We start from the raw sequence: 16,835 nt of genomic DNA on the forward strand, positions 1-16,835 counted from the left end.
TGTGTTGTGTCAGATGGATAAACACATTATATTTTAGACCTTGAGTGCTAAAACGGGAAAATCTGGAGCTGTTTGCTTGACCTTCTGGCACTTTTGTTCTATGCATTGTCTTTTTCTGTTTGTCCTTTCAGAGCTTTCCAAAGTAGAGGAAGTGTGAAACAGGGTTGTTCTATCTTGTAACTTGAGGGCTTTCATTTGAAGGCACTTCAATCCTGCAGTCCCTGCATCTCCCTTTTGTGTCTGAGTCAGTCAACATACATGCAATATCTTTGCTATGCTTGTCTGTGGATGCTCTCCATATTACCCTGCTTAATGAATCAGTTATAAGCCCCTTCTTTGGCATAATATATAGGTAATGGAATGCTACTTCAGGTGACCAAGAGTGCTTTCAGAAGATACTTTTAGCATGCAATCCCCCTGCCTCCTCCATGGAATTTTCCAGGGAGTCCAAGAGGGGATCTACACAGCGTAGTGAAGGCGCTTGCGTGCACCTGCAGTGTGCCCTGAAATTCTTTGTGTAGATCCTGCCCTACCTGGCCAGAAGAGACGGAGGAGGAGGCAGCAGCGGCAGCCCCGCATCACCCCTCGCGGGGATGGGGCGAAAAGTTTCAGGGCTCGGCGGCTTTGCCGCTGGCACCGCCCACCTCCCCACCGGCCTCCTGCTGCCGGCGAAAGAGCCACCCGGGTCGGAGAGCTCAGCGGAAGAAGCATTTTGGTTGGTAGCACAAGAAGCCATCCATCTGGAAGCACCTTGGTTATGAAAGAAAAGGCTGGCCACTAGGGCCCTGTTCAGATGACACCCTAAGCTACATCAGTTAAGCATTATAAGGTAAACATTATGGCTTAGTATGTCATGTGAACCATTCCTGACCATGGTGGCTACATAATCATGATTTAAACACGGTCACTAACCATTTGCTGCGAAATGGTGAGTGGCCTAAACATGGTTTAGTGTGTTGTCTGCACAGGCCCTAAATGTGCATACAATTCTTGTTAGGGAGTAGCAAGATTTTCTTCTTCTTTTTCCATTAGTATCCTAGGTATCATATATACAATCTTTATAGACAGCCACATATATAAAATTCCAGTACTACAAAATCCAGCAGAGATAAAAACCTGAGACTACACCAAAGTGGCCCACCATTTTTAGGAGGTTGCTTCACATCAAAACATCTATTGGTGCTAACCCAGGCAGTCTGTACCTATTCCAAAATTTAATAAAGTCCAATTGTTCTGAAATGTCTCTGTTGAGTTATTCCTTGAGTTAAGTTGCTGCGGAACATGAGCAGGAAGGTGCTCCTGCATGCATGTCCTACTTCTGGGCTTCCCACAGGCAGCTGCTTGGCTATTGTGTGAACAGAATGCTGGATAGGCCTTTGGTCTGATTCAACAGGGCTCATCATACATTATAATTTGGAGGAACTGATAGAATGGTAACTTGTTCTTGAGTGTCTTTTTCTTGATTACCATAATTAGCCCAGGGATTTTATATATGTGATGATGAAGCCCTATGCTACAGCACAGAGCAAACCTCTCCTCATAAATGTTATAGATATCAATCTGCTTCCTCACTGCCAAGTGTGATATTTCATCCTGGAGGCGAGCAACTTCCCAAAGGCCTTGTTGGGGTCTTCTCTGTCCCTTTATTACAATCTGTCCATCCTTGGAACTGTAAAGTTCCAGAGAAACATAAGATGCTGAGACTGATGGAATATAACAATTACGTAAGCAACACTTCCAGCCACATGCTGTTCCATGACCGTAAGGTGGTTGTTCTGTCTTGTCGTTTTGTTGCTTTGTCTTGGAGAAGTTTCTGTAAAGAGCAGATCTATGCTGGAGGCCTGTGCTGTTGGATTCACTTGCAGTTCTCTAATAAAGTCGGTTCAGGGCTTCCTATGCTTCCACTTGGTTTCCCAAGTTCTGTTAGCTACTAGAAATAAACAAAACAGAAGCAATGCATGGCACATTCCTTAGGTCTCAGTTCAGAAATTAACTGTACTAAGCCTGTATGTAATTTTAGGATTGTGTATTTAATCTCCATAGTTATTGTTGTAACGAACAGAAGCATATTTTGGTTTTCCCTATAGTTGATGGAATGGACCACTTGTGGAAGACGGACCCTTTGACAAATGTACAGTACCAAATAAATGAAAATGCTGCTCTAACATGGTACCAAGCTAGTAAAAGTTGTCAGCAACAAAATGCCAATTTGTTGGGCATCACAGGGTTGCATGAGCAAATGTACCTGGCTGGTAAGTTATCGATGTGCATGAATGTCTTCTATCAGTTCATATGTTACAACACAATTAAAACAAAAGGGGCTTAAACATTGTGCCATAGAACTTGTGGTATCCCTGGTCCTGGCCTCCCATCATGCTCTAACATGCATGTAGATCTTATGCCTAGTACAAATATATACATTTATTATTATTATTATTAGTAGTAGTAGTAGTATTAGTATCCCGCCTTTTGCCCAATACTGGGCGTCATATATGGCTCTACATGATTGGGAATGCTGGGAAATCAGAGGTGGGGCGAGAAATGGAGAGAAAGAGACCCATCCATGCAGTTTTACCTATACATTAAGCTGTAAGGTGGAGGTTGGGAGAGAAAATGGCACCCATAGTCTTGCACACCAAACTGATATAAAATGCGAAAAGTTCTACTCTGATGTTGCTTCTTAAAAACTAGAGGCATGCTGGGCTTGTCTCAAGGATCATGCTTTTCCACAATCCGTGTCACACCAATGAAGAAATTTGAGCTCAAATTAGCAAGTCAGACCAGCATGAAAAAAATGATGACAGTACAGCTACCCATATGGAATGAAATTATAAAGCAGCCTTTCCCCAACCTGGCCCCCTCCAGTGTTTTGGACTATATATCCCATCAGCCCCAGCCACATGGTCAGTTGTAAAGGATTATGGGAGATGTAGTCCAAAATATCTGGAGGGACCCAGGTTGTGGAAGACGGCCATAAAGTCTAGTTTTGCCAGTGCTCTGCATAAAGATGTAAAATCCCTTGTGTTTTCCTCCCCTATGTGAAGAGGACAGGTTTGGGTTCTCTTATTCCATCAGAAGTTGCTTAGAAAGGGAAACTTTGGCACATGATGTTTCTTCTATCATAATGATGCAGTGGTGGGAAAGTTTGCCAACCATTGAAACTCTCCTCAGTTTCTGCCCCCACCCCACGACACTCATCCCAGCCCTCTATCCTATCATTGTTTCTGCCTGCTTAGAGTCTGTATTCCTGAGACTGATGACTTGCTGTATTTGCATGCTTGTTTAGGATTAACTGCCACTTTGAGTTCTGAACTCTGGTTTGGTCTTAACAGTTTGGACTTCAACAGTGGATGGCAATGGAGTGGTAGCCATCCTTTCAGATACCTAAACTGGGCACCAGGTAACTGTTTTGGTTTTGATATTATCATATTGTACACACACACTTTTTATTTTAGCTTTTGCTCATATATTAGTTTCCCCTGTTTCATCTGCAATTTATTTAAAACAACAACACCACCCACACGTTTCAACTATTTCTCCCAACTAACAGTGCAATTCAAAATCCTCCTTTGTAGGGGAATGAGAATTTCCGGGTGAGTTTTCCTCAAGCTGTTTAAAATTATGTCAGGTTCCCATTCCTTTAAATGACTTTAGCAAAGTCACATGGTGTTCCTATCCACAATCACTTCTTGAAATTCACTTTGTTTCAAACTAAGCCCATAGAATCAATCTTTGATCAGGTCTATATAACCAGTTTTTGGATCTTTTAGCATTCCCTCTTGTATCTATCTGTACTATTTGTGCTGCTCTTACATGTTAGCAAAACCTTATTCTTACACCTTTTTGACTTCTCTTTTTACCTACTCTTCTTCAAGTTCTTCCTCTGAAACCATGTTTCTGGGCCCAATACAAAATGCTGGCTTTGACCTATAAGCCTTAAAATCAGCCTTCGCTAACCAGGCATCCTCCAGATGGATTATAACTCCCCATAAGCATCAGACAGTTGGTCAGAAATTATTAGAGTTGTGGACCAAATGTTATGGGGATCACCAGGTTGGGGAAGTTTGTCCTAAATTGTCTTGAGTCCTGAAAATTGAAGGAGTGCTGCTTCCATACAAACCTCCCTGTAGTTTGAGATCAGCTGAGGAGACCCCTGCTTGGGTCCCATTATGCCCAGAGGATAGATTCTTCTCCACCAGAAGCAGGGCCTTCTTGGTTGCCACCCCAGAGCTGTGGAATGCATTGGCTTTACATGTTTGTAAGTTTGGCTGCTTCTCTTCTGGCATTCTGTGGGCAGGTTAAAACTTTTGTTTTGACATACTTTCAGTTGCTAATCTAAGATCCATTGCTGTGATAAACTATTCAGATATTAACCAAACCCACAGATCAGGAGTCTTGGGTGGAAAGTCTTGGGTGGAAAGACTGAATTCAGCACTTTCAGCTATGAACAAAATGGCCAATTCAACCTTCCAGACTGATTACTGAGCTGTCATTAGATAGCAATGTTGATTCTCAGCCCCCTGGGCTAAATCCAGCTCACCTGGTATCCCAATCTGGCCCTCTGACATTCCCCAGATGGCCACACTTTGAAATTAAATTTGGCCTTGAGCTAAAATAGGTTTGAAACTCCTGTTATATAGCAAATAAATACCTATTTCATGTCCATTGGCTACAATGGAATTCTGTAATCAAAGCATGGAATGAATATCCTTCTTCTTTGCATCTTTTCTTAAAGGAAGTCCTTCCCTAGAGCCTGGAAAAACCTGTGGAACGTTCAATCCTGGTAAAGGGGCCAAATGGGAAAACCTGGAATGTGATAAGAAACTTGGTTACATTTGTAAAAAAGGGAGTGCCACATCAAACTTCGTTATTCCTGCAGGTAGGTTGATGAATACAACAGGGTTTGGTTGAACAAGGTGGCAGTGCAGGGATGGGAAAAGGGAGACTTTTCCTGTTGTTACAAAAGGATCCATTGGCTAGTTAACACAGGGGTGTGCGAGCAGCCTTCCTGTGTACAGAAGTCTCCAGCTGCTTGTAGTAGCTATAGTTTTGACAGCTGCCTACAGCAGAGATGGGCAGACCTGAGGGCTTGCAGGATCCACTTTGGGTTGTTTTTTATGGAGACTCAGAGAGTTTAGGGCTAAAGATATTTAGAATTAAAGAATTCAGGAATATATTTTGATTACCATACTGAACAAAGCTCACAATCCTTCCAGATGAAAATCCGCTCCTGATAACTCCAAACTTTCTTCATTTCAGCAGTAGCCTAGAATGTCTGTCGCTGGGAAATCCAGACCTTTTTGGGCCCGCTGGACTTCCAAGGCGAGCTTGACCCAGCTGATGTTGGCGAGCCAAGCTGTGCATTTACTGTGAATTCCAGGAATTTTTTTCATGTTTTTTTTATTAGTGGAAATAGACATTTGTGCATAATTTGTGCAAATTGTGGCTGCAAAACCCAGCTGAAATTTGTGCAAGTAACGCACAGTACAGCTGAAATTTGCACAAATGTCTATTTCCGCAATAAAAAAAAATGGAATCGGGCCAGCTCGTGGAAGATGAGTCGAAGTTCAGGAGGCCAAGCTGGCGAAAGCTCATCAAACTCCACCCCCATCCCCCAACTGGATTTCTCTGACACCTCTGCATTTAGGGTGGTGAGGAGTCACTTTGTTGTTGCAGCTATTGTTAAACAGTGGGGAGCCAAAAATCATTGCTGATCTACTGCAAATCGCCCCTCTGCCAGTGGTGCAGGTAGGTAGTTTTCGGCCAGGGCTGCAGAATCTCTGGCCTACAAAATCGGAGATAACAGCGAAGGTGGAGCCGCCCTCTCTCCTGCCATCCCCACTGTTATCTCCAAGCGGACTCTGCTTCACCTTCCCTACTTCCTTCTGACCAGGGCGAGTGAAGCTGGCTGAGTCTCCTTCACTCCTCTGACAGAGAAGCAAAGGTGACCCAGCTGCTTCTGCATCACCCACCTAAGCTCCTCTCCCTCCATTACGGGAAGGACAGCCAGTGGAGGCTAGTGACTCCGATGTCAGTGGGGCTGTAACTCCGTTCCGGGTTTCAGCCAAAACAAGTCAGAATTCTACAGCTATCCGAAATGCTGAACCCAAACACCAAAATAACCTCTGCATCTTGGATAGCTCCTTTAGAGTTCTAACTGATTGTGACTGAAACTCAGAGCAGATTCACAGCCCCGCTGGCATCGGAGCCACCAGCCTCCACTGGGAGCAGGACAAGATGGGGCATAGCTTACCTAGTCCCAATCATAAGTGGAGATGGGGCATAGCTTACCTTGTCCCAATCATTTCTCCATCAGAGTAGTGATAGGGACTAGGCTTGTTTGGCTTCGCTGTGCACAAGTTTACCTAACTGGGAACACCCGCGTGCAGTGAAGAATGGTCCCAGGCCCAAAGCAGGAAAGATCCACCCAGCCCTTGGGCTAAGGAGCAAATGATGCTATATGGGCATGGCCTTGCCCAACTGACATCATACATCCTGGAGTAGGGGGCCTCCCACCGACCACTGGTTCTGCCCCTGTGTTTTAGACCCTCGACTTAATGGTAATAATAATAATAATAATAATATTTATTTATTTATTTATTTAATTACATTTATATACCGCCCCACAGCCGAAGCTCTCTGGGCGGTTTACAACATTATTATTATTATTAATAATAATAATAATAATAATTTATTTCTTACCCTCCTCTCCATTTGGATCGAGGCAGGGAACCGCAGTAAGTATAAAATACATACTGATTAAAAACCTAGTATACATTGTTGAACCATTCTGCCGGAGGAGACTCATCAACTTAACAGTCTACTAGCATTCAAGAAAGCTATAAAGACTGGTCTCTTTATAAAGAAAGGTCTATCCAGTGGAATTTTAAGATGTTTTTAGAATGTTTTTAGGATTTTTTTAAGGATGTTTTTAACAATGTATATTATGTTTTAATTCAGTTCTATGTATTTTATCATTTATTGTTGTTCCTCGCCTCGATCAGAATGGAGAGGCGGGTAATAAATATTATTAGTATTATTTAAAAACATCTTAAAAGCATACTAAAGGCATCCTAAAATTTCACTGGATAGGCCTTTGGAAACCTTTGCAAACTCTGATAATAAAGTGCTTCTGAGCATGTGCAGGTAAGATGTTACTGCCTTTGTTTTTAATTAAAACTGTTGCCTCATGCTGTATTTTATACATAAGTTCAGCTTGAGCAGGGAACATCCCAATTCCAGAGAGTTATGGAAACAAATTTCACATCTGTAACATAGAGACCAGCTCTGACAGACAGGAAAACACCACTTTGCTTTTAAAAACATATTTGGATAAATATCCCTGTGTACCATGGCCAATCCGTTGTCGCAGCTTCCTTCCATTCCTTTTCAGCAGTCTCTGCAAACATGCCCAGGTGTTTCCTAAATTCATTTACAAATTGTTTTTTATGATTTTCTTTTCCCTAGTGACCCAAACAATGTATTTATTATTGACTCATGGGTTTTGTTTTTGGTTAATAATAATGCACCTGCTCATTGCATGTTGCTACCACGTCCAAGGAGGTTTAGGGCAAAATTCTATGCATGTTTAGACAGAAAAAAAGTACTAAAACTCCCAGCATGCCCCAGCAGGCTATGCATAGGATATGGTTGCAGTCTACATCTGCTCTACATGGGGCTGCCTTTGAAAACTGGTCAGAAACGGCAACTGGTTCAGTATGCTGTAGCCAGACGGTTGACCAGGGCTGGTTACAGGGAACGCGTTACAACAGTTTCAGTGGCTACAGTTTTGCTTCTGGGCAGAATTCAAAGTGCTGATTATGACTTACAACCCTGTAGGTCATAACTCTATACGATTTGAGACCAGGCTACAAAAGAACTCCTTCTCCCATATGGTAGGCAAAAACTTTTTTGTTCTGGCAGGGCTTTGGCGAATAATCTGGGCCTCCGTCTATGCTAAGGACTTTTAAAATGGTCATGTATTTAAAATGTTTAATTTTAAAATATTGGAATATATTTAATACATTTTTTTAACTTTTGTAAATTTCTATTTATAGGTTTTAAAATGTAGATGTTTTCAATTTTGTAAGGCTGCCTTGAGGCCCAGTATTGGGCAAAAGGCGGGATACAAATAAATATAATAATCATAATCATATATGAGCCTGTTGGGGTCCTAAGATCTTCTGGAGAGACCTTTCTTTTGAGACCTCTGCCTTCAGAGGCATCTTTGTTAGCAACATGGAAGAGGGCCTTCTCAGTGGCTGCTCCCTGGGTGTGGAATTCCCCCACAAGAAAGATTGGTTTCACTCCCTCTCTGTTGTTATTCCACTGGCAGGCAAAGACCTTTTTATTGAAGTGGGCCTTTGGTATATAAGTGTGTCAGTTGGATTGGAGGCTGTTTTTAGTCTGTTATTGTTGTGTTTATAATTCTAAACCACCCAGAGAGCTTTGGCTATGGGGTGGTATATAAATGTAATAAATAAATATTTTTTTAAAAAAAATGTGTTTAACATATTTGTTTTATTACTGTGTTTATTAAACCTTATCAGTGATTGTAAGCCACCCTGAGTGCCATTTTTGGTTGGAAGGCAGGGTACAAGTCAAATAAATAAATATTTTTAACTATTTACCGTGGCTTTATTTGTAATGGGAGAAATATACTATTTTAAAATGGCAGTTTGAATCGCTCCATGTAATTATGGAGTTGCACTATAACTGCAGCTATACCACAGCACCATCTAGTAGTTGTGCAATGAAACATATAGAACTTGAAGAGAAATGAATTCCCTGGTGGGACAGGTGGAAGGGGAACATGTAAAGGGACAATCTTAATCCCTTAAAGAATCTGGAAGCAGAAGCTCTGATAAAGTTGTGGGTTATTATTATTATTTATTTATTTATTTATTTATTACATTTTTATACCGCCCAATAGCCGAAGCTCTCTGGGCGGTTCACAAAAATTAAAACCACAGTAAAACACCCAACAGGTTAAAACACAATTACGAAATACAGTATAAAAAGTGCAACCAGGATAAAACCACACAGCAAAGTTGATATAAGATTAAAATACAGAGTTAAAACAGTAAAATTTAAATTTAAGTTAAAATTAAGTGTTAAAATACTGAGTGAATAAAAAGGTCTTCAGCTGGCGACGAAAGGAGTACAGTGTAGGCACCAGGCAGACCTCTCTGGGGAGCTCATTCCACAGCCGGGGTGCCACAGCGGAGAAATTTATATAAATAAATAAATTATTTATTTATATAGCACCATCAATGTACATTTATTAAAAAGCCTGGTGTAGAAAGCCCAAGTCTGCAACTGGCCTCCAGCACCCAAACAAAGCCATATGCCAACATCTAACAACGTTCAGAGGTGGGCAATTTTTGGAGGTCTGGGAGTCATTTTCACCCTCAGACCACCCACCATGGACTGCATCTCCCCACCCCTCAGTGCTGATAAAAGCAACAATAAACAATGGCACCCAGAATGGCTGATGAGTGCCCAACGGGTCAAAATTAGCTTGTTTGCAAGGTAATTTTGACCCTTTGGGTTATCTGTAGCAGCTACAAAGCACTGAAAGGTTACTTGCAATGATGCTAATTTTGACTGTTGCAGCACTCTATAGCATCCCTGGACACCATTTTTTAAAATTACAGTTTGGTGGGCAGCAGTAGGTGATGATGTTACCTGTGGCCCATGTACCACATGTTGCCCACCCCTAAAGTACATGGTCAAATCCCAAGTCTTAAGTAAACTCTTATTTATTAAACCCATCTTCTTTATTAAGTTTTTATATAGTTATGACATAGTTGTTTTAAACTGATATTGTCTGTTTTTGTTTGTATTTTATGCTTTTTGTGGTTTTAAATTCTGTATATTTCTTTTTAGTGTTCACTGTTTTTAACTTTTGTAAACCGTCCAGAGAGCTTTGACTATGGGGCGGTATATAAATGTAATAAATTATTATTATTATTATTATTATTATTATTATTATTATTATTATTATTATTATTATTTTTAATAGTTCCTTTTACATTTTGCATTGGGAAGCGGTTGATATTATAATGACCCAACTGCTCAGTCACGTCCAGTACTTTGCTGGTGGCAGTGATATTACACTGCTGCTGAGGTTAAAAGCTATATCCTGTTTCTGGCAGGCAGGATGGAAATGACAGAGCCTACTCTGCCTGCCAAGAATGACCTGCCCTTTCTCTTACAGCTGCTTCACACATTATGAAAGAAACACCCTGATATGTTTTTCAAGACAAGTACGCTTGGCAGGAGCCCTGGCCAGTCATAAATGAGGTTGTAGCTGGTTAAAACAAACAAACAAAAAACTTGGCCTAACCAGTTTTTGTTGTGTTGTTGTCTGTTGTCAAGTTCTTTAGAGGACCTTTCTACACCGTACAGGTGTAGAGGGAAGGGGGAGGGAGATCCCGGACTTACCTTCTTCTAGGATCATCCCCCGTGTCCAAATGGCCCGCGTAATGTCCAGGACGGGAGGAGGGATGCCACGTGAGTGGAGGCGGCCATTTTTTTTAAAAGCTGCAGGAGCTGCAGGAGCTGGAGAGCACTTGCGCTCCAGTGAAACTTGAGGTAAAACATAATTTTTAAGAAGCTCTGACACCGCTCCCCACCCCACCCCCAATGGCCCTGGACTCCCCCCGTCCCGGCTCCTTCCCTCTGATGACCCCCGCTACTCGTGGGAAAGAGGGAAGAAGCCAGGATGGTTGCCCACACCACCCACAGTCCTCAGGATTGTCCTGGGACTGCAGGTAAAACCAGGATAACTGAGGTCTCAGTTATCCCGAGGAAATGGAGAGATCATCCCTCCCTGATCCCAGGATCCCCTGTGCATCATTTGGACACACAGGGATGATCTAGGGATGATCCCTGGAAAAATCCTAGGTGTAGAAAGGGCCAGAGGACGAGCAAAGTGGTAAGGAAAGGGTATACACGTATGCATGTGTGTAAGAACATGTGCAATTCATACAGTATTTTTTGTTCATGTGGTTAATTGATTATTATTGGGTTTTTTTGCAGAATCAAATGTGCCCATTAAGTGTCCTGACGGATGGATGTCATACGCAGGCCATTGTTATAAGATTCACAGAGAAACTGCCTTCTGGAATGATGCTTTAGCTCTGTGCAGAAAGGAAGGTGGAGATCTGGCGAGTATCCACAATGTTGAGCAGTACAGCTTTATAATTTCTCAGCTTGGGTACCGTGAGTACATTTATGATAATACTGTTCATATTGAATTCTAAAACAGTAGCAGCAGTGGCCTGTTTAAATGGCATCAGCTTGATTAAACCTGTTGTATCCCACCAACGATGTAAGAAATATTACATGTTTCTTACAGTATGTAAGAAATGTTAAGAAATATTATGATGCTTTCAAAAAATTAACAGCTTTTTTTTTCATCTCGCGGAGCTTCTTTCAAGTGTGTCTTCTTATGTCTAAGGAGAAATTTACTGATTGAATCATTCCTGAGCTATCTGGGAATTACGATGCATATGCAGAGAGGCTGGTCTAGTTGACAGGAGTCAATGTAGGTGTCCGCTGTAAGCAAGTGAAATGGAGGAGTTGGGCCAATCAAAATAAGAAGCAGTGACTCAAAGCTTTTCTACACGAGGCTATTAATCGCAATATCTACTTTGGGTTTTGTCACAGAATTGAGAGATGATCTCTACACAAAGAGCTTTTCCTTTCCTGCTTTTCCACTACATAACCTCTAGGGGGAGCTGTTCTGTAGCAGAATAGTTCAAATACACAAGTTGAAACAGCACTTCCATAAATAATACTCCATTTCTCCCATTCTGAAAAAAATGGGGAAGTGCTCTGAAACAACAGAAGTGAAACTGGAGGATAAGGAATCATGAGTGTACAATTAATGCTTCTTGTAGAAAAGCTCTCAGAAGGTAATGTGACCAGTTTGCAACATTGGGAGGATTGTGTTTGTGCTATGACTCTGGATGTTTCCAGATGAAACTTTAATTGTGCACATAATAATCTGCCTTATACTGAATTGCACCATTAATCCAGCTAGCCCAATATTGTTGACACAGGCTAGTATGATGATGATGATGCAAGTTTCAGGAACGCAAGGCTAGGGGCGATAGGAAGAACCAATTTATATTTATTTATTCAATTTATGAGTTGCTGTATATCCAAAGCTCTCAAGGCATATAATAAAAGCAAATACAATGACACCACATTAAGAAGAATTTTGTAAAAGTTTTGAAATCCATGACAATAATTTAAAATAATTTTGTAAGAAGAGATAAATATCCAAGCAACTAAAACATGGAAAAAGACAATTAAAAAAGAGAGCAATATCTCTGTCATGAGGCAAAGACTATAATGACATTAAAAGTGCTGGAAGCCAAACTGTGTGCTGTGTTCTGCCTGATTTCTGAATTAGTCAGAGGAAGTCCTGTGCACACGTCTTGGCAGTAGCATCTCATTCTTAGTGATCTGGGTCAGTAGAAAGGAAACACCTGCTATATTTTGGCCCAGGATCAATAAGACAACATTAGTGGTGGTTGCTCTTATAGGTAAGGAAAACATACTCAATGAGGGAACTTATAAAATTAACATGCAATTGACTATCAAATATTGCTATCAAAAATGATCATTGAAGAACAATTTCTTCATATTTCCGTGATAAGCACAGGTGTGAGGGTACTATCTGGTCTGCTACTGATGCAGTACTCATGTGTACAAGATTCCTGTGGGCTCAATAGTGCCCTGTGCTTGACTGGTTGTGGGTATGCACAGGTATGAGCACAGGAAATGTGAGGAGCTAATAAGGGGGATGGCAGGCCTGTTCCTGCCTCCCATATCTACACCTAACTCACCCACCGCTGCAACTCAGGGCAAATTCCTCATGAGCTGGTGTGTGACTCCCCATAATGGTCCTTTGCTTTCTCTGGCATGCACCTGTTGTGTTTACCCTGAGTCAGGGGAAAGAGGGCTCCATTGAGGCTGTGGGAATCCTCTGTAGATAGGCCTGTATTTGTGGATCTTGTTTGCACTCAAGAAAAGCACTTGATTATCTGGGTACCTATTGGTAAGTTGTGTTTGGGGAATCTGTTGCAATTATGCAGGTGTGGGCAACTTCAGGCTCTCCAGATGTTTTGGCCTACAACTCCCATCATCCCTCACCATTGGCTATGCTGGCTTACCTTCCTTCTGTTGTGTTGATGATTACAATAATAATACCTCGACCTACTCATTTCAAGTGTTCAAAGCAATCCACATATCACTGGATGTTGTAGCACAATTGTAGTGCCTATCCAGAGAGGATTCCCATATAGCCTCAATACATCAATACTCCCCCACTCCTAAACAGAACGCTGGACTAGATGGACCCTTGGTCTAATCCAGCATGGCTCCTTTTATGTACTGGGACCAATGGAAAATTGATGAACTTCTTCAAATACTTAAAAGGTTGTCACACAGAGGAGGGGCAGGATCTCTTCTCGATCCTCCCAGAGTGCAGGACACGGAATAACGGGCTCAAGTTAAAGGAAACCAGATTCCAGCTGGACATCAGGAAAAAATTCCTGACTGTTAGATCAGTACGACAATGGAATCAGTTACCTAGGGAGGTTGTGGGCTCTCCCACACTAGAGTCGTTCAAGAGGCAGCTGGACAACCATCTGTCAAGGATGCTTTATGGTGGATTCCTGCATTGAGCAGGGGGTTGGACTCGATGGCCTTTTAGGCCCCTTCCAACTCTGCTATTCTATGATTCTATGATTCTGTGATTCTTGAAGCTACTTCTTAACCATTCTGTACAAAACATATTTTTCCGTAAACTGCTCCATGTTTATGAATGAATTAGGACCAAATGATGAATTATGGATTGGACTGAATGACAAGAAGGTGCAAATGTACTTTGAATGGTCAGATGGAACCCCTGTGACATTCACCAAATGGCTACGTGGGGAGCCAACACATAATATCAACAGGCAAGAAGACTGTGTTGTTATGAAAGGAAAGGTAAAATAGTTCTGAAGTCTCCTCCTGTCTCATTATCCAAGCATATTCCTATTCAAGCATTCCACTAATTTTATCCAACTTGTTCTATTACTTCTACCCAACCTCATATTCAATATCAACAGTGTTTCCTTTAAGAGTTAAAATAGTTTTCAGATGGTTAACTGAAAACCATCATGATTATGTTTTCTGAATATCTAGATCTCTCTCTCTCTCTCAAATTATATTTATTTGTATCCTTCTGTGCACGAGTGCTCATGCGCTCCTTCTTCTTTAAAACAAACAAAAAATGGAGCATGTAGACCAGTGTGACGATCTCACGATCATAAAGCCACGAGATAGTCGTGGAAAAAACCGCTGGTCTAGCTGAGGCCTGTGAAACCTAAAATGTGGATTAAAATCCTGTCCTGGGAATTGTTGTACACCCCCTTCTGCTCTAACTTAATCACATTTGTTGTATCCCATACTAATCCAAACTTATTTTCATGGTTTAATACTACCTTGGGGTAGGAGAGGCCTGTTGAGTTATGGCTTTAATAGCTGATTAGTTATGGCACAGACTGGGTTTCTGGCACATAACCTTTTGTGTTAAGTCTCTGTCTGGGCCTTCCAGAGACTAGCAGAGGTTGCAGCAGTTCTCAGCCAAGTCAGCAAAGACGTGAATTAAGACAGAGATTCATGTAGGTTAAAATAAACCTTTTACTGGCAAATAAACATATAATTTAGTTATGGCAGTACAGATACAAATACTTACAAATGGTCAGTCAATACAGCTCCCATCAAGTTGGGTAAGGGACTTGGAAGTAAGGAACATGAAAACACATTTACTTTTATTGACAACCTGTACAATGATGCAACTCCTTGCAACCCTTAATTGAAGACAATCAGTTAGACAATTATTCAATTATGACACTCAATGTCCAGGTGTAGAGTTGACCTTTAAGTTTCTGCTGAGTCCTCTGTTCTTCCAGATCCTCAGCAATTAACAAAGCAATGGAAAACATAACCAAGATCCATTCCAGGATCTAACAAGGCCAAGGGCAACGAACGAAACAGGCCAGACAAACAGGCAGTCAGGATAGAACGAATGGCCCACCCTTTCTTAGAGCAAAATCATGACCATCAATCCCCCAAGAACTGTGTTCTTAGTAGGATCTTTGACAGGCATCTTTCCTCGTTGTATCCGATCAGGATGGATATTGGGCTGACCAGCCATGTGATGGGAAATTTGGATACATTTGCAAAAGGAAACCACTAAAAGAAGCTCCAGAGGAAAAGGAGACAGTTGACGAAGGCTGCCAGATAGTGAGTAAAAGAGATGGGAATATGGAGGTCCCTTGTGGTTATTTCACCTGGTTTTCTTTTCGCCCAGTGCCCTCCAGATGTGTTTTCGCCCGGTGCCCTCCAACCCGGTGCCCTCCAGATGTGTTGTAGTACAGTTCCCAGCATCCCCTAGCCACCATAGCATAACTGGCTGGGGAATTCTGAGAGCTGTAGTTCAGTACATCTGGAGTCCTCCCAGTTGGGGAAGGCTGAACTCGATGGTGCTCCAGTTGTGGACATGGGGTCAGGGAAAGCATTGCCCTACCAGTTTGGGTCCTCCTGGCTCCAGCCATGCTGGATGTTGTGGGACTTTTTTCTATCTAAACGTGCATAGGATTGCATCTTTGGTCACTAGGTGGAAAAGGTTTTATTCACACAGACGTTTAATTTTCACTGACTGTTGTTCTCCTAGAGTTTGAGACATTTTACACCTTGATCTTATCTATCTGCTTTTTTTAAATGAATTTTTACATGGCAATACTATTTTATCATTCTTGTATTGCCATTCATCTGTTTTATTTCATTGTATAAGAATTATTTGTTTGCTAGTTGTAAGCCTTCCTTTTAATGAGGTGGGATAGAAGAACATTGAATGAAGCAATAATTAAATCTCACAATCAGTTGTATATCTTGTTCATGGCAGAATTAATTTAGGGAACACAAACAGAATCACTAGCATAATGTAAACTTATTCTATGGATGTTCCAGACATGTGCACTAATTTACTCCAAAGCATAAAGCAAGGGTGCACAACCGTTTTGGCCTCAAGGGCCATATTGAACAACACTAGGTGGACACAGAGACACACACACCTGCAGATTCCCTCTCTAGGCCTAGGAGATCAGAGTTAAGGAGCCACCAGAAATGGCTTGGCAGGTCACATGTGGTCCATATGGACACACTTTTGGAACTCCTGGTACAAAGGAAAAGCATTTATATATTATTACATTGTTCTTTTCCATAAAGACCATCAGCTCTTCTTAAGCAGAAAATGAAGTGGAGTCAAATAGCTATAGTTCTCAGCTCTTCCTGAACAAAATCCAGATAAACAAGGGCAGAACAAAAGAAAAAATCCAGGCAATTCCTGCTGCCAACATGCACTGACCTTCCGAGTTCTAATGGACAACCATTGAGTTTTCCCCACTCCAAAGTATTTCTATAATAGAATTCATGCTTCCTTATATCATTACATAAAGAAGTAGAGCAACGGCTATCTGAAGCATGATATTATGCTCTATTGGTTTAATACCTCTGTTAAAAAAAAATACCCTCTGAATGGAATGGATATCCGTGCAGGAAAGTGCCTTTTCACTGATAAAACATTCCTAATCTCCTATTTCTTTTAAGGAAGTATTTAGCTGAATTACAGCCAAGTGTTGTCCCTTTCATTCTCATTTGTCTCTTGCTTTAGTTTTAATCTGCAATAGAGCTTTTCGAAGAATTTGGGGCACATTCTTTATAATTCAAGACTATCGATAATGTACATGATTCCTATATATTGATGGTTA

At 41.4% G+C, this 16,835-nt stretch overlaps 1 protein-coding gene across 1 annotated transcript in view; it reads left to right on the forward strand.

Moving 5' to 3' along the window:
• The window catches only part of LOC134399415 (macrophage mannose receptor 1-like), a 68,834-nt gene that overhangs the window by 18,315 nt on the left and 33,684 nt on the right, over positions 1-16,835 (forward strand). The window contains exons 4-9 of the mRNA XM_063127446.1: positions 2,088-2,252; positions 3,287-3,400; positions 4,736-4,879; positions 11,044-11,226; positions 13,850-14,007; positions 15,196-15,309. Of these exons, the coding sequence (XP_062983516.1) occupies positions 2,088-2,252; positions 3,287-3,400; positions 4,736-4,879; positions 11,044-11,226; positions 13,850-14,007; positions 15,196-15,309 (878 nt within the window). The remainder of the gene's footprint in view (positions 1-2,087; positions 2,253-3,286; positions 3,401-4,735; positions 4,880-11,043; positions 11,227-13,849; positions 14,008-15,195; positions 15,310-16,835) is intronic.

The sequence above is a fragment of the Elgaria multicarinata genome, chromosome 1, assembly GCF_023053635.1.
Source record: "Elgaria multicarinata webbii isolate HBS135686 ecotype San Diego chromosome 1, rElgMul1.1.pri, whole genome shotgun sequence".
NCBI lineage: Eukaryota > Metazoa > Chordata > Lepidosauria > Squamata > Anguidae > Elgaria > Elgaria multicarinata.